The following is a 19,061-nucleotide window of genomic DNA, read 5'->3' as shown; positions in this document are numbered from 1 at the left end:
ATAAGTACTAGAAGGATTAAGATTTTTTAATGTGTAATTTTAATCTTGGCGTACCCCCTTTAGGACAATTGCAACTTTCTTGCAGAAATTGTGCCACACTAGTCCTTGGGGTCGTATCTTGTATTACTGCTCAGTTCCACTAAAAGCGAATCGATCTGAGCTACAGTACCACATTTAACCTGTGAATAGGTGTGGTGCTGTTATTGTTGTCATTTTTAATCCTGTATAACCCTCTGACCCATTAGTCTTTATTGTACTGTAATATTATTATTAAACACTACTAATGGATGAAAATGATCCCTATAATAGTATTGATGTCATGGCTATAAAAGGACTTTATTTCGGCAGAGCACATCCTTTACTTTTACGGACACAAAGCCTGGATTTTATAGAGCGGGCTGTGCAGCGCCATCTTATAAAACAAAGCATATTCATTTCACTGGGAGCATTTTGTTCCTCCTGAACATGTAATGCAGCGGTAAATACACAGAGGCTGACTGTGTTCATTCAGCCGTATTTAAGATGTTGTCAAGTCCGAAGGAGAGAAGTGAGGCCTCCTTGCATCCAGTGGCTGGCTGTACACAAGCTGTCTTTGTCTATGTGTGACGGCTGAGTGACAGGCAGTTTCCACTGGGTTCGGATTCTGTGTGCAGGGGATGAGGCCATGTTTGATGTGGGGATAGGGGCCTGACCTGAACCTGTCTGCCAAGCTGTGGGCTGCCATTCCTATCCATCTCTCCCATGGGTCTGTTTTGAGTGAAACTAATCAAACACCTAGAAAGTCATCGGAGCGATGTAATACACCGAGCAAAGTTCAGTACGTGCCCTGGGAACCATGTCTGTCGCCGAGCAAATAAACCATCCATACCGGCAACATTGCTTCATTATAGTGGCTAACCGATCGCGACTAGCCACCTAACATGGGCACGTAGATGTAGCAGAGTTGAAGGTGTCATTTGTCAACAAACCGTCGTCCATTGTCGTTTTCTGTTGTATTGTAGAAAAAACTCATTCACGTAGCACCCAATAGATAATAACTAAGATACATCTCCACCATTACTAGAGCCAAATTGTTTATTTACATAGATCGGTGTTTTCCAACCATTGTGCCTCCAGCTGTTGCAAAACTACAATTTCCAGCAGGCCTGGGCAGCCGATGGCTTAGGACTTAAGTAATAAGTCAATAAATCTAAATTGTTTATTAACATAGATCAGAGTTTCCCAATCAGGGTGCCTCCAGCTGTTCTGAAACTATAACTCCCAGCATGCCCAGAGAGCAGAAGGGTTAAGACTCAAGTATTTAGTCAATAAATCTAAACTGTTTATTTACATAGATCAGTGTTTCCCAATCAGGGTGCCTCCAGCTGTTCCAAAACTACACCTTCCATCATGACCAGAGAGCAGAAGGGTTAAGACTCAAGTATAAATTCAATAAATCTAAATTGTTTATTAACATAGATCAGTGTTTCCCAATCAGGGTGCCTCCAGCTTTTCCAAAACTACACCTCCCAGCATGCCCAGAGAGCAGAAGGGTTAAGACTCATGTATTAAGTCAATAAATCTAAATTGTTTATTTACATAGATCAGTGTTTCCCAACCGGGGTGCCTCCAGCTGTTGCAAAACCACAACTCCCAGCATGCCCGGACAGCCTTCGGCTGTCCGGGCATGCTGGGAGCTGTGGTTTTGCAACAGCTGGAGGTTCATTGGTTGGGAAAGACTGATGTAGATTATAGTATCTATAATATTTAATTGTGGAATACCTCGTTTTATTAACACTCATGTCTATTCTTTTTCAGCTTGCAAAGTTGGCTACTATAAGGCCCTCTTATCGGATAAAGCTTGTTTCAAGTGTCCTCCGCATAGCTTTGCACTCCGAGAAGGCTCTACCTCCTGCACCTGTGATCGGGGCTATTTTCGGGCTGACAGTGACCCTGCCTCCATGCCGTGCACCCGTAAGTTACCCTATGCTTTAGTCTTTTAGAGAAAGCTAAATCCCCCCCCCCCCTTGCCTCGCTGCATGCAGTCACTCTCTAAGCAGCAGTCTCTGTCATCTTGATATATGCCTTGTATATATTTCTTACTGTACAATCCATACAGTATAGCGGTTACTTGACAGCAGCTGTCCCAGACACAGGGGCATTTCTGAAGGTGCCACCCATTGTGCAGGATGGGTTTATGTTGCTCTAAAAGAAGCTCAGATTGGTGTTTCCCACAGCCTCGCTGACCTCCCAGCCGGGGCTCACTGTAAAGAGGCTCATTGTCATCCAGAATCATTTGTGATCATATATCAGCTGCTTAACAAATACCCCGAAAATATCTCATTTTTAGAATTCTTCATATGTTGTATTTAAAAAATTCATCAGATATGTCAGCTGTTCTACCAAGTTCTTCCAATAGTCCGTAAACAGCAACAAGTAGTGTAAGGACTGGACTTTTTGTTTTGATATAAAGGATGTAACACCCAAAAATCCCTTTGTAGCTACCGAACCAAACATAAAGCACCATAGGTATAATACACTCGTCTGAATAGAGAATAAGGCTGGAGTTGCATGGGCTATAGTGACATTGGCTATGCCTGATGTACCCAATCTTGGTTCCACATGTGCCACACAGAAAATGAGACATGGTAATAATGTCTTATGCCAGGAAGAACCAGGAAAGAGGTGTGCCATGGTTGGAACGGGGGCACGACCTAAAATGCCATGCACCACAAGTTGACTCTGCCTTAAAGGGGTGCTCTGGTGGAAAACAAATGTTTTCAATTCAACTGGTGCCATAAAGTTATACAGATTTGTAAATTACTTCTATTTAAGAATTGTAAGCCTTTCAGTACTTTTAAGCTGCTGTATGCTCCAGAGGATTTTGTGTAGTTCTTTCCAGTCTGACCACATTGCTCTCTGCTGCCACCTCCATGTCAGGAACTGTCCAGAGCAGCATATGTTTGCTATAGGGATTTGCTCCTGCTCTGGTCAGCTCCTGACATGGACAGAGGTGTCAGCACTGTGATCAGACTGGAAAGAACTACCTAACTTCCTGTGGAGCATACAGCAGCTGATAAGTAATGGAAGGATTACGATTTTTAAATAGAATTCATTTACAAATTTGTTTAACTTTCTGGAACCAGTTGATTTGAAATTTTTTTTTTTTCCACTGGAGTACCCCCTTTAAATAAGTCAACTAATAGTTGGTGTAAACTAAAACTAAACAGCTTAAACTTAGGGCCCTATTAAACGGATTAAATCTAAGCCAAACATTGCCTTGATTGGGTCAATTTGATCTGCCCAAAAAATCATCGGCTGTCGGTTGCACATCTCCTCGTGTAAAAGGGGATTTACGGCTGATAGCTTATTGCCACAAAGGGTCCCCCGAATGATACAGTGACCATTCAGGGGCCCTGCTTGCACAGCGATTTATGAGTGCTCTATTAAAGTGCCTATCTCTGAATGCTCTATTAAAGGGCAGCTCGCTCCATCTAATATGACCCTTAGACCGGGAAGGATATGCTTCAGCCAGAGAGTCCTGACGCTGGTTTATTCCTCCCAGAACAATAAAGTTGGGCGTTATTAAATCCAATATGTTTGACCCTTCTGTCCACCAAAATCTTCTGTCAGCCGACTTTAGTGTATATGGTTATATCAGGTCGGCATTGCCGTCTGTGGTGGTGGTGGGAGCAGACCAATGTATGGAAAAAGAAACCCAGCACTCACCGGTAATGCTAAGTCATGTGGATTTCTTGATCTATAGTAGAAATCATTACATGAAGGACGTGTTTCGGCATATTGCCTTCCTCAGCTTGCTGCCGCAAGCTGTGGAAGGAAATATGCCGAAACGCGTCCTTCATGTAATGATTTCTACTATGGATCAATAAATCCACATGACTTTAGTGTATAAGCACCTTAAAGGGGTATTCCAGGAAAAAAAAAACTTTTTTTTTTTTTAATCTCAACTGGCTCCAGAAAGTTAAATAGATTTGTAAATTATAAAAAAAAGTTTTAATCCTTCCAATAATTATCAGCTGCTGAGCTTGAGTTGTTCTTTTCTGTCTGGCCACAGTGCTCTCTGCTGACATCTCTGCTTGTCTCGGGAACTGCACAGAGTAGAAGAGGTTTGCTATGGGGATTTGCTTCTACTTTGGACAGGTGTCATTAGAGAGCGCTTAGAAAAGAACAACTCAACTTCAGCAGCACAAAAGTACTGAAAGGATTAAGATTTCATTTACAAATCTGTTTAATTTTCTGGAGCCAGTTGATATATATAAAAAAAAGTTTTTTTTCCTGGATAACCCCTTTAAGAATGTCTTTTATAAAAGATAGCATTAAAAATATTTTGTGTGAATACAGTCAGGCAACAGCTAATACAAGAAGTTAAAATAGCCTTCAAAGCAAGCTCTGATATAAAAAAAAACCAATATATATATATAAAAAAAAAAAAAAAAAAAAAAAAAAAATATATATATATATATATATATATATATATATATATTTAAATCAAGTCCCCACTATTTATTCATCTTGTTGTGATCGTTTTGTGTACACAAGCTGAACCTTTCAGTTTTTTATAGACTGCTAAAAGTAGCCCTATTATCCCTCATTTTCTGATAGCGCTATCAGTACCTAATAGCATTAACCAGTCTAATTGAGTGAATGGAGAAAATGATCCCGTCAAGTTAGACTCAGCTGCTAATGCTGGGATACACTAAGCCTGATCACATGATTCCAAGCCAGTCCTATAAAAATACTATAACCGAATATAGTCTGTTTAATAATAGTAAACCATCTTTTCTGGTACACAATCATATGCAAGTGATTGTTTGCCTGAAATGAAGCTCATGACTCCATCATAAAATCCGTGCCCTCTGTGTTTCTACCAGCACGCTTCCCCAGTCTTTCATTCATATTTTTTTTTTCTTTTAAATAATCAGATTTGCTGCTCGGGCTGTTATTTCCTCTAGTAACTATATTGTTTTTAAATGGCCATTGCAGCCCTATTAATCTCGGTCGCTTCCTCTAATGCATCTTGACAGTTATCCGCGTAATGAACCCTAATGAAATGACTGGTGGAACCTGCCTGTAAATTCCACCGCTGCCGCCGGGAGCTGGCTTGTTGAAATGTATGGGCAGAATGAGAAGCCAAGCCAACCTTCGCTCGCTCCCAAGGTCAAGGATGAAAGCATAGCATTTCTTCACTGGGTTGTGTATGGTGAACATCTCTCAGCGGGGTTTATTCACACAGAGTGGATGTTTTTTTCCACTGCAGTGCAGAGTTTTGGATCATTCCCCAGCGAGAGAATAGTTAAAGCTGTCACCCTACAAGCTGTTCTCCTTTTTTGGTTTTTAACCTTCATCTGAATTTCTCTTTACGCTGGTACAGAACTGCACAAAGGCAATTATCAGGGAATCTGCAGTGCCTGGTACATTCTGCAGGGGTGCTGGCAGAACGCATTCACTGAGCGCTGCAGCAAAATTCTACAAAGAGTAATGGTTAGCTTTATGGAAATACTGAGTGGTGTGCTGCTCGGTGAGTAGGAGGAACAGCAACGAGGAACCGTATGTGAAGTTTTGTATACGTGCATAACTATATATGTCAACAGAAAAAATACCTATTTTTTATATCATGTTTTTATGGAATTGTATTGAAAAAAAATACAGAAATTTCACAATTTTCACACAGTCTCATGATTTAGCTGCGCTTACCATTCTGTTGAGAACTTCACAACCGTTATCTCTTATTGCAATCCTGCCTGTAATAGAGATAACACACACAAATATATATATATATATATATATATTTTTTTTTAGCAAAAAGTACGCAAAGAGTCTTAATTTTTTTTACCAAGAGTGCTGCTGCAACCATCTTTTTTGTATAGTATAAATATATATAAATAACACAGGGATGGCTATTCACAATTGGTGAAGGTCAGGTCACAGCTATCCTCCTCCCCCTCCCTGCACAGTGACCTCTGCACAAGTCACAAAGCATGCCTGGACCAATTTCCAGTAAAAATCAATCACTTATCTGCAGACTATATAGATTCCTATGGTCTATGTGGCTGCTGTAAAGATGGCTGCTCCTATAATCATGTAGAATAAAAAAAAAATCTACAATAAAAAATAGATTAGCAAAGAAGTATGTATCAGTATCTAGTTCTATTTAATAATATAAAAAAACTAAACAAAAACAAATATAGGTGGTACATTCTATCAAAGGAAGAGACTAGATAATAAAGTACATGAACATATAGGTTATGTTTTTGGGAAGACCAGATGGGCCAAATGGTTCTTATCTGCTGACATATTCTATGTTTGCCAGTAGTGTCATGCATATAATAGAGAAATGTATCATTTGCCATTGGGAAAACCAATGAAGAACATAGTTTCTACTGGTGCAATTTTATTCTTCAGACAGGGGAACAATTACAGAGGGGCGGATGGGTGCTTTGAGGGAAACTTCGGGCTATGGTCCGTGTCACGCTTGTCTGTGCTTCATCAGGCCCTGAGGGCCTGATGAAGCACAGACAAGTGTGACACGGACTGTAGCCCGAAGTTTCCCCCAAAGCACCTGTCCGCCCCTCTGTAACCATTCCCCTGTCTAAAGAATAAAGTGGCACCTGCAAGGAACTTCACGGTATGTGCTCCATTCTTCCTTCTTCTTGCCTATGTGATTACTGTGGATATACTATATACAGCGTTGAGCACTATCATACTGTCCAGGTACTCTGAAGCTTGTTGGCTGGTTGAGTTGAATACAGCCATCCGTGAGTGGTCACCGGTGCCGGTTCACTCTTTTTCTTTTGCATGATTTGGATAGTTTCTACTGGATTGCACTTCTTCTCTCTATGCTGTTGGTGTCTTTGAGGAACAGGTAGCAATATGAGGAGGTCAATGAAGAACATAAGTTGTTTCTTTCTTAGTCTGGTTATTATTAGACATTCTCACAGTAGTTCCTTATCTGTCATCACTCAGAGTACAACACTTGGATAGATGAAAACAATTCATTAGCTTGGCTGACTACTGGTGGCACATCTGTCTTAAGTTCCTAAAAGTTAAAGCAGCATAGCGCAATATAGACGCGAGAGAACCAGCTGCTTCATTGTGAGCCACATTGACCTTAAGAGAGTTTATGGTGTCATTGGTTTAATAGGAATCTCCTTTGTAATAGTTTAGACTCCAACAATTGTATTCAAAACTCCACTCCAGCGCTCTTGAGAACCCCAAGGGAATAGCAGATTAATTGCAGGTTGTAATGTCTTGAAACACATACCAGTTCTTCATAAATTCTTTGTATAGTGTCTCTCGAGTTTTCTGAAATAGGCTCCTTTTTTAACACTCATGTAGGCATTTCAAAGTAGTTTGATTTAGATTTTTGTGAAATAGTGTTGTTTAATAGACCTTTATAGGTAAAGGAAACTTAAAGGGGTACTCTGCCCCTAGACATCTTATCCCCTATCCAAAGGATAGGGGATAGGATGTCTGATCGCGGAGATCCAACTGCTGGGGACCCCCGCAATCTCCCTGCTGCACCCGGCATTCGTTCAGAGCATCGGGTGCAGCGCCGGAGGCTCATGACACCACGGTCACGCCTCACTCGTGACATCATGGTCACATCCCCTCAATGCACGGTCACGCCCCCTTCCATAGACTTGCATTGAGGGGACGTGGCCATGAGGTCACGAGCGGGGCGTGACGTCACAAGCCTCTGCCCCGCATTACTGGTAATCCGGCACGGAACAAAGTTCGCTCCATGCACCAGATGTTTGGGGTGTCACAGCCGAGATCGCGGGGACCCCCGTGATCAGACAGGGGATAAGATGTCTAGGGGCAGAGTACCCCTTTAAGGAATATCCGTTAAATGGTCACTGCCTTTAATGTACTTTTTGTTGATACATAGTCCGATGGCTACCAAATAGTGTTTTTTGGCATAAGGCCTCATTGTAGCTGACAGATCAGTAACAGTACATGTTATCTAGGTATTGGGAGCCAGACAGACACATTTAATCATCAGCTTGTCATCTCTGGACAGTGGCCAAAAGTTGGTGCCAGTTGTAAACTTATAGGCACTAATCCTGGGATTATTTTAGGACCTGAAGCATAGAGCAGAGAGATTGATCATGGGGATAAAAACAACATTTGTTTTCAGGTAATTTAGCTTGACATCACATTGTATTATATAACATGAGCTGCAGGTTCCACCTTGGTTTTTTCTGTATTTAAACAGCCAGACTGGTTCCACACTCCTCCATTTGGGGTCATTAATCACTTCCTAGGCTTGGGACATTGCATCTTCGGTTATATTATCTAAAGAAGAAAAGCCAGGATCTTGTTTAACAACTGTCACAGGCTGCTACTTTATTTATCAATCTGCGGCTACTTTCCTGCCTTCTTGAAACCAAGACTGAGAGTCTTCTTATTGCCTTCTGCTCAGAGAGATGAATCCTTCCCAATCACCCATGTCCAAATGTTCATTTACCAGCCTGTAAATCTTACTCGGATAATTTAAAGTGTTTTATACACACCCCAGGTTGTCCTGAGACTCGTAAACAATTTCCATTAATGCACATTACTATTGACTGTATCTGGGCTAGAGGGATTCCTGCCCTCCGCCACTACATAACACTAAGTATATGACTGTATAAGTGCAAAGTTGTATTTTGTTCTTTTTTCTTGTGAAGCTCATAAGCCGGTGCTGACTTATGTACAGTTTTGCCTAGATAAGAGGGAATTCACACACAGGCCCTCATTTACTATTGCAAACCCGACATGTTTTGTCGGGTTGTGCGCCAGATTCTGTTGCATTGTGCCAGAAATTCTGTCTGCGCCAGATTTTGCGCCAGATTTTGTGCCAGAATTGAAAAAATCCAACTAACTCTCCATTTTGCTAAGAAAACCCGAAAAAGGGGCTTGGCTGCTGGGAAAAGGGTGTGTGGCATCCGAAAAGGGGCGTGTTCCCGACATTTTCACAAAAACCCAACATATTTACTAAGGTTTCCACATAAAATGTGGTGGATTTCAGCTGAGGAAAACCCGACAGATCAGAGCATGTGTAAAAAAAAAAGCAAAGTGTAGGGAATGTGGAAAATGTAGGGAAACCTTAGTAAATACGGTGGAAAATAAGTTGTAGGGAATAAAACCCACAAAGAAACTACACTCCACTCTTAGTAAATCAGGGCCACCATGTTTTCTGGGGGGAAAAAAGCCACTGCAGTTTTTGATGCAGTTTCTTGAGCCAAAACCAGAAGTGGATACGGAAGGAAGGGGAAGTATAAGTCCTTCCTATGCATTTCTTGTTGCTTATGAATCCACTTCTGACACTGAATGTAGAACTGCCACCAAAAGTGCAGTGCGTTTAAAAAACAAACATAAAAAAAGCACTGTGTGAACCCACCTTTAGGAATGTATTTCTAATTGTTTTAATCTTCTCAGTCTCAAAGTCAGCGGTGATCTTTACACAGTATTTACAGCAACAAGTTAATTCTCTTTGCTCAGGGCATTTTTGGATATGGAATAACAAACCATTGCCATCAAGAGAAAGGAAAAAAAAAATAACACACAAATACACAGCATTAGGCTTCTCTTTGTCATTGCCTTTTCTTATACCTAATCCGAGCCCATGACACACACCCTCTCCAGTCCAAACTCGCCTCGCAGAGAAACAAAAAACTGCAATTTACAGACCTGTGTCAGAGCCTTTATGGGGAAAGAGCAGAGCTCAACAAAAACAAAATACGACTTAAGAATTGCCTCTAAACAGAACTTAAATGATAAAGATAATTTTGGGAGGAGTAGACTTAATATCAGCAATTCTGCTGTTCTTATTGAAAGCCCATGAAGCAAGTCTTAGAGGTCACTTGATGAGAAATGGAAAGGTCAGCCCGATCTGGGTGTGATAAGAATGAGGATGGAAATCCAAGGGGAATGGAAATCCACAGATCTAGGAAATGAGTTTTAATTCTCCGAGGCCAATACGTTGCACAGTCTCTACCACTGAGCAGATTCATTCCCACTTGTGTAGCTTAAAAGACGACTAATTTAGTGCGATGCAATAACGAAAAAGATTATTGTGAAGAAGAGAATAGATACAATTGATCTGTCAACAAAGAGAAGGCTGCAGAAAAGAGATCATCCGTCTTTCTTGTAACAAAAATATATAACTTTAAACAAATCTTCTAGTAGATAAAATATCCTCCACTGCGTTGCATGTAGATGGAAAGATATGAAGCTCAGATATTTTTTTTTCTTTCCGAAACATGTGAGTGTGAATAAGATATAATCTTTGTAGCCTGAAATCAACCTGCCAGGAGTGACACCTCTGTTTTTACTTATTTCCATGGATAACGTCAAGGTTTTATTCTTCATTTGCCTGTCTCCTCCTCGATGTTCTGCTCCACTGTCACCCCCTCCTCTTCATAGGCCATCTCCATTCATGTTGGAAGGGGAGGGTGGGGGTCTCTTTCTGACCCATCTCTCTCTTCAGACCTGCCAGCATCTGCGTGCCTAGTTTTCCGCTTGGCTACCCCTGTGTTCAGAAGCTGCCTGGGCCTCGTCCCACATACCAATTACTGACTTTTTGCTTTCTGAGGATCTTGATTCAATGTGGAACATTTTCCCACGTGAAAGTGGACATAGCCATTTGGAAAGATGCCCTTTCAAGCATCGTGGTGTTGAGAATGGAAAGTAGTGCAATGGTGTTAGAAATGTCAGGTTTTAACCCTAAATAAGGTGATCCTTTATTTAGAATTATTAAGTTGTGCATAGTTTTAGGCTCATTGGTAATTTTCCCATTCAATATACTCATCTTGTTTAATCCCATGTTTGATCTTTGACATATGTTGTTTTATTCAACAGGACCACCATCAGCACCTCAAAACCTGATTTCCAATGTCAACGAGACCTCTGTAAATTTAGAGTGGACTGTTCCCCAGAATACAGGTGGAAGGCATGACGTCTCCTTCAATGTAGTCTGTAAGAGGTGCGGAGCTGACCTTACTCGCTGTCGGCCCTGTGGTAGTGGAGTTCACTACAGCCCCCAGCAAAATGGCTTGAAAACAACCAAAGTCTCTATCACTGATCTTCAGGCTCATACTAACTACACCTTTGAAATTTGGGCTGTGAATGGAGTGTCGAAACAGAACCCTAGCTTGGACCAGGCTGTCTCAGTTACCGTTACGACCAACCAAGCTGGTAAGTACACATGCAATGTTTGGTTCATAGAAATATTGACATGTCATATGTATACTATGTTGATACAAACTTGTATACAGAATAAACAATGATTTTTAGCTTGACAGTATGATGGAGTGGTTCTGAGCTTAGTGTTCCCTCTACTAATGGGCCGTGTATGTTAACCATCGCTCCACCCTCTTAATAAATAAGGTGGCTGAGATATTCTCATTGTCTTATTGTCTGGCTGTAGTGTCACCACAAATAGATGGAAAAAGTTGGAACATTAAGCAGTCACCAGCTTGCACCATGTGAAAGTCTGATGGCGCTTTTAATTTCCATATGTAAAGAAAGCATGCTGATCTGAATATGCAAATTGCATAATTCATTGTGATTTTATTAATGTTTATTTCTATGGACAGTGCATTTACCCATCAGGAGAGTTATTTTTCTGGATCCAATTATGACAGGGCTTAAATGTCTGAATGGTGCTGCTCTCTGACAGGAACTCCACAGGGAAGGCCAATGTCAGGGGAAAATAGAATCCCATTCAAAAACAGGATGGGAGGCCACAATGCTGTCATGAATACATTTTCCAAGATTGGTTTCACTTAAGTTGGATTACCAATGATTGTATGAAGCCAGTGATTGTAAAATGGGACCCCCGGCCATTCATACCACTATTTGGGCCACCCCTCTTGCACTAAGGCCCAGGTGCGACTACAACCTCTGCAAGCCCCCTGTTATCCTGTCCCTGATTATGATGATAGTTGATACTTTAGTTATGCTGGAGAAAAAGCCACAATAGGTTTAATGACAATACAATTACAACGTTAAACTGTGCGTTTCCATAAAGATGATTTGTGTGTTTGGATAGAGTTGGGGAGTCCGCCTGCACAAATAGTGGTGTGAACTAGTGGATTGTGATCACAATCCATCACCCATGAAATGCTGGAAAGTAAACCAGATGAGGACTGCAAAGAAAGACTCTCTGTTGGTTCCTTATGCTCCCCTTAGTTTACAGGGGGGAGGGGGGTCTCTCCGCTGAATACTATTTCTTTTAAGGACTCAGCAGTCTTGGCTTTGCCAACAGACATAAACAAAACACGTTTGGGATCAGTTACCCAAACCAGTCACCTCTTGCTCTTTCCCTCCGTCACATCACAGCTTGCTGGACACAGGATACACCAATTAGCACCGAAAGTGTGTAAATAAATGGAACAAGCCTTTTCCCTTCGAGAGGCGACAGATAGTTTTAAGCAGCTGTTGGCTGCTCGATGCGAGACCTCTTTAGAAATATGCCAAACACAACCATCATAGCATTGTGTTCTATGGAGCCTTGTGAAAGACAAAAACTGTATAATGACACAGACAATCACCAATCTAATTGCCAGCCCCTTACAGAGCACTTTCCTGCGTCCCTGGATGCACCCACGGGTGTGTTTTCATTGGTGCCAGGCCCCTGTTCAGCTGCTGTGTTCTGCATAATGATGTGGCATCTTCCATAAGTATCAACAAAATCTGGAGAAAGGCATTTATATTAGAACGCATGGAGGATCATCCCTTTTCCTACAACATAGGGCACTAGTTTTTTTCATAGTTAATGATAGTATAATGATAGTGATAGTTAGTGATAGTATAGTTAAATACCTAATGATAACAGGGCAGATGCAGAAAAGTCAGGGCCCCCATGCAAAGACAGTATAGGGGCCCCTTACTATCCAATATCTTATAATATCAATATCTAACAATCCACTGGTATGTGTGATCCAGCAAATTTATAAGCTTAGACATTTACCAGGATATTAACCTGGATCTGTTATTTACATGGGGGGGGGGGGGGGGTTTGTGTTTTGTTTGACATTTACCAGGAGCCTAATAGACAATAGAAAGCTGATTTTAGGCCAGTTTTTCTAGCATTTTTACCAGCATTTTTTTTAGCCCCAAAATTCTGCATCCAAATGTTAGCTGGAAGTCAATAAGGAAATATTAAATGTTCTACCTGCAATTTACTTATTTATTTTTTAATTCGTCTGTGCATTTTTTTTTTGGGGGGGGGGGGGGGGGGGGGTTAAATGTAGTGTTCTTTTCAGACAGTTTGTGGTGTTTTTTGTATTCTCTTTAAAAAGGTTGTACAGGATTACAAAAACATGGCTGCTCTCTTCCAAAAACAGTTCCATACTTGTCCACACTTGTGTGTTGTATTACGGTTCATCCCCAGTCACTTTGGTAAAGCCTATTTGCAATGCTGGACCCAACCCATGGAAGGAGTATAAGGCTAGGTTCAGACTACGGAATCTCCAGGCAGAAAATTTCTGCCCGGAGATTCCGAGTGCGGCTGGCGCCGGCTGAATCAGTCGGCGCTAGGACTGCGCGGACACTGCAGTCTCCAATAGACTACAATGTGTTCCGCGCGGATTTCCGCCTGAAGAAAGAGCCCCGCCTTTATTCAGGCGGAAATTTCCAAGCGGATTGTCCATTCACAAATTCCGCTTCAGAAATTCCGAAGTGTGAATTTGTGAACGGAAAATCATTCACTACACTATACATTTTAGAAAGCGGAATTTCTGCCCGCAATTTCAAAGCAAAATTGCAGGCGGAAATTCCGTAGTCTGAACCTAGCCTAAGTGTTTCTGGAAGAAAGCAGCTCTGTTATTCTAAATTCTGGACAACTCCTTTAATAGAGCTATTCTACTCTAGAAACAAAATGTATCATTATGGGATCATTTCATGTGATAGAGCATTTAACCCATATCTATGACGCATGTCTGTAAAGACTTACAGCATATATCTATTGAAATGATCACCATTTAAAGTAATATAAAATAATGATCGCTATAGCTAAAATAAAATCACTGTGTAATTAGAAGATCTATCTCATTAATATCAATGTGTAACTTCTACAAGTGCAATAACATGCTTCCCTTAGACTGGGTGGAGGCATTTGCCCCAAGGGCTGAACTGTCTACCCTGCTTGCTCACGGTTTACCAACATTGGGGTGTTGTGGGTTAAATTCTAAAGAGGTAATGGCTGGCTACATGTAATACATGATCATAAAGGGGTCAGAACAGTGGACTCCAAACTGTGAACCTCCAGATGTTGCAAAACTAAAACTTCCAGCATGCTAAGGCATACTGAAAGTTGTAGTTTTGCAACATCTGGAGGCTCACAGTTGGGAGATCACTGGTCTGGAATATAGGATTTTTGCCCCACACTGTCGGGTGACATAGACTGAGCTCTATCTGGTGATGTAGATGGAACTCTATGTGGTGATAAAAATGGAGCTCTATCTGGTGACATAGACGGACCTCTATCTGGTGATAGAGACGGCGTTCTATCTGGTGACATAGACGGAGCTCTATCTGGTAAAATAGAAGGAGCTCTATCTGGTGACATAGACGGAGCTCTATCTGGTGACATAGACAGAGCTATATCTGGTGACATAGACAGAGCTCTATCTGGTGACATAGACGGAGCTCTATCTGGTGACATAGACAGAGCTCTATCTGGTGACATAGATAGAGCTCTATCTGGTGACATAGACGGAGCTCTATCTGGTGACATAGACAGAGCTCTATCTGGGGACATAGAAGGAGCTCTATCTGGTGACATAGACGGAGCTCTATCTGGTGACATAGACGGAGCTCTATCTGGTGACATAGACGGAGCTCTATCTGGTGACGTAGACGGAGCTCTATCTGGTGACGTAGACCGAGCTCTATCTGGTGACATAGACGGAGCTCTATCTGGTGACATGGACGGAGCTCTATCTGGGGACATAGAAGGAGCTCTATCTGGTGACATAGACGGAGCTCTATCTGGTGACATAGACCGAGCTCTATCTGGTGACATAGACAGAGCTCTATCTGGTGACATAGACGGAGCTCTATTTGGTGACAGACGGAGCTCTCTCTGGTGACATAGACGGAGCTCTATTTGGTGACAGACGGAGCTCTATCTGGTGACATAGACAGAGCTCTATCTGGTGACATAGACAGAGCTCTATCTGGTGAGATATACAGAGCTCTATCTGGTGACATAGATGGAGCTCACCAGTTTTCTTCTGCTGCCAAGAGGTTTTTTCTTTTCAGAATTACAATTCATCGCTTCTTCTGAAGAAGTGAGACGTATATTTCACAACACATAATGCCGCTCTTTGCGGTGTCCTAGATTTGCAGCTAATAAGCTTTAACTGATGGCATTTACAGTGCATTGGCAAGCATGGGGTTAAACAGCTACATTCCCCGAGCTATTCAGTAATTACATTGGTTTACTATTATCTAGGACTGGTTTTGTCAGGGATTTGCAAAAAAAGAAAAAAAAAATTTGAAAAAAAAAAACAATCTGTAATGAAGACATATGTTACAGCTAATGGCTGCAGACTTCGTAAGGGGCCTATGAGTAGCGGAGGGACACTTCCTGGTAAGATATTAATGATGTTATTAGCGAGACCACCATTGTTGGCTTGTCAAAGCAAATGCTATCACCTGCTCCGCTGCGATGGAAGAGAGCGTTTTGTAAGGCAGGACAAATAGCCCTGACCCCTGCAGTTTCCAGTGTCCCTGGAGTTAGGATTTCAATATTTTTGGCCATGGAGGTGGCAAATTGCAGCTGTCCTCCTACATTTGTCCTTGGTAACAGGAGGAGAATTGGGAGTTTCAGGGAAGGAAGGTTTGAAAAAAAATGAACAACGTTTCTGTGTGACTTAAAAGTAGTAATTTAGCCTTTCAGCAGTTATTATGGTATACGTCTACATTCCGGAAATTTCTAGTTAATGTCATTTTTCTTTTACTTTTCGGCTACAACCACCGATTTCACACCGTCATGATTGTTGGAGTTATTTCAGGAGTCATGGAGTCAGCACCAAAAATACTCAACAAGTATGTTCTATGTGAAAGAGGCCTGCTAAGAGCTCGTTCACATTGCCGTTGTACTCCAATAAATGGAGAGTGGGGAAAAAAACTTATTTTTATTTTATTTTATTTTTTAATATACCACTTGGCTTTGGTAAAATACCAGATACCCGTCAGACCCCAATTAGGTCAATGGAATTTGCTGGGACCTGTTGGTGTCAGTTGTGCTCTGACCTGTTTTGGGTCGGTTCAGCAAAAAAAAACAAAAAAAAAAACTGAATGGACCAGAACGGGACAGAGCATATTGACATTGTGAACATAGCCTTAGTAAAGTTCTTGATTGTATAATCTGACTGATAATACCTTATAGTAAGAAAAAGTAGGATAATGTTGGCTCATCCACAGCCTACATGTTCGTATAACTTCCAGGTCAACATCAATTATCACAGCAAATGAAATGGAAGTGTCTAAAATCAAATTTTTTATATATATATATTTTTTTTATTCCATAGTTAAAATCCACTAGCAAGTAGGTAGTATGGGTAAAAAGGAGAAATATGGCAATTCACTCAAATGGTACTGGTAATTACAGCCAGCGCTCCCTACACATTTCTGCTGCCTAATTAGAAAGTGTCCTCAGGGGAGACAGAACCTACAATTGCCACAAGAGTAAAAACAATACAGATCTCAAGTTACGTACAATAAAACAGCATATCCGCTTTGTGGTTAATGCTGGGATTCCCAATGTTACTGATGAAATCTGGGTATGCTGCTTATCATTGCCAGGTATTAGTATATATGCAACTACTGGTGGCTTTTAACTATTAAATCAATAAAATTTAGATTTTTGTCACTTTCCTTTTATTTGCGTTGATAATTTACTTGATCATCCCTGTAGATGTATTCCTCCAGCAGCCAGAATGTCTTCACATGTTTGTCACTAAGCCCTTTAACAAGCCATGTACCAGCGCTTAACACAGCACTTAACTCTTATTTCCCAGTATGCTCTGCCTCTTTTCACTCTCCAAAAACTTTCTTTTTCCCTCCCTGGAGACAAATCTGCTGTTGCGATGCCACATGATTGATGGGGGAAACAGAGGGGGCACAGAGCGGGTGTTTGAGTAATGTTAAGGAATCAGGAGGACACAAGCCTAATCAAACACACAGTCAGGGCTTGTGTTTTAACAAGATGATGGATTGCACTTCTGTGTTTTCCTGTCCTGCTCCTCAACATCTACTTTACTTTAATAACTTTTTTTTTCCGAGGGCTTGTCCGCAGTGAGCACCTATTCCCCTGCCATCAATGAATTGCTTCCTCCCGCATTATTTAAAAAATAAGTTACGGTAATCTAGGAATGATAAAAAGAAATGGGCTAAAAGCATAAAATCCCATTCACCCATAGCAGTCACTTTCAAAACTTCAAGTTGAAAAAAGTGTCTAAAAATATTGCATAATAAAAAATTACATGATGTAAAAGAATATAGTTACATTAGAAAAGATAACAAGAAATGGGACACATGATAAGTCATCGTCATGACAGAATTTAGGATACTGGAGACAAAGAACAAGTGGTAGGGGGAAGGAAGGCAGAGAATGCAGGACCAGATCAGCATTTTTCTAAAAAGCCAGTTCTTAGCACCGATTCAATGGAAAACACTGACTACTTTGCGGTCTTAAACGGTTACTCCCATGGAAAACTTTTTTATTTTAAATCAACTGGTGCCAGAAACAGATTTGTAAATTACTTCTATTAAAAAATCTTAATCCTTCCAGTAATTTTTAGGGGCTGTATACTAAAGAGAAATCCAAAAAAGAAATGCATTTCATCTGATGTCATGACCACAGTGCTCTCTGCTGACCTCTGCTGTCCATTTTAGGAACTGTCCAGAGTAGGAGAAAATCCCCATAGCAAACATATGCTGCTCTGGACAGTTCCTAAAATGGACAGCAGAGGTCAGCAGAGAGCACTGCGGTCATGACATCAGAGGAAATGCATTTCTTTTTTGGATTTCTCTTTAGTATACAGCCCCTAAAAAGTACTGGAAGGATTATGATTTTTTAATAGAAGTGATTTACAAATCTGTTTAACTTTCTGGCACCAGTCGATTTAAAAAAAAAAAAAAAAAAAAGTTTTCCACGGGAGTACCCCTTTAAAGAGACAGTGGGAGAAAAATGTGACGTAAAAGAGCATGGACTAAGACATACTTAAAGGGGTATTCCAGGTAAAAAACTTTTTTTTATATATATCAACTGGCTCCGGAAAGTTAAACAGATTTGTAAATTACTTCTATTAAATAATCTTAATCCTTCCAATAGTTATTAGCTTCTGAAGTTTTCTGTCTAACTGCTCAATGATGATGTCACGTCCCGGGAGCTGTGCATGATGGGAGAATATCCCCATAGGAACTGCACAGCTCCCGGGACGTGAGTCATCAGAAAGCAGTTAGACAGAAAATAACAACTCAACTTCAGAAGCTAATAACTATTGGAAGGATTAATATTTTTCAATAGAAGTAATTTACAAATCTGTTTAACTTTCCGGAGCCAGTTGATATGTAAAAAAAAGTTTTGACCTGGAATACCCCTTTAATCTAAAACTGGGTGGGCCTAAGCTGCCTTGTGTTTAAGTCCTTATGTTTCCAAGCTCAGCATTCTAATGTGTGCCCAATACATGTGAACAGAACCATTGAGTGTAAAGTTACTATGTACAAAACACAATAGAACTGCATTTAAGTGTTAAAGGCACATAAAGTGGAAAGCCATAAGATTCATCAATCTGTCAGGGATTTCCCCATAGCAGCCAATCAAAGCTCAGCTTATATTGTACTGGAACAGTTTGATAAATGAAGGCTGAGCTGTGATTTGTTGCTAAGGGGAATTTAGACATTTATTTATCAATATAAGACTACTAAATCTATGCAAGTGCTTACTAGTGATGAGCGGCAGGGGCCATATTCAAATTTGCAATATTTTGCGAATATGTTTGCGAAATTCGCATATTCGCTTTGTTTGTTCACAATTTTTTTGTCCATGCGAAAATCGTAATGAA

The 19,061-nt window shown here is 40.8% G+C and overlaps 1 protein-coding gene across 1 annotated transcript in view; it reads left to right on the top strand.

Moving 5' to 3' along the window:
- The window catches only part of EPHA4 (EPH receptor A4), a 69,447-nt gene that overhangs the window by 27,794 nt on the left and 22,592 nt on the right, over positions 1-19,061 (top strand). Inside the window, exons 4-5 of the mRNA XM_056564900.1 lie at positions 1,798-1,953; positions 10,843-11,178. Of these exons, the coding sequence (XP_056420875.1) occupies positions 1,798-1,953; positions 10,843-11,178 (492 nt within the window). The remainder of the gene's footprint in view (positions 1-1,797; positions 1,954-10,842; positions 11,179-19,061) is intronic.

This window comes from Hyla sarda, chromosome 3, assembly GCF_029499605.1.
Source record: "Hyla sarda isolate aHylSar1 chromosome 3, aHylSar1.hap1, whole genome shotgun sequence".
NCBI classification, from domain to species: domain Eukaryota; kingdom Metazoa; phylum Chordata; class Amphibia; order Anura; family Hylidae; genus Hyla; species Hyla sarda.
This window is presented reverse-complemented; position numbering and strand designations above follow the sequence as displayed.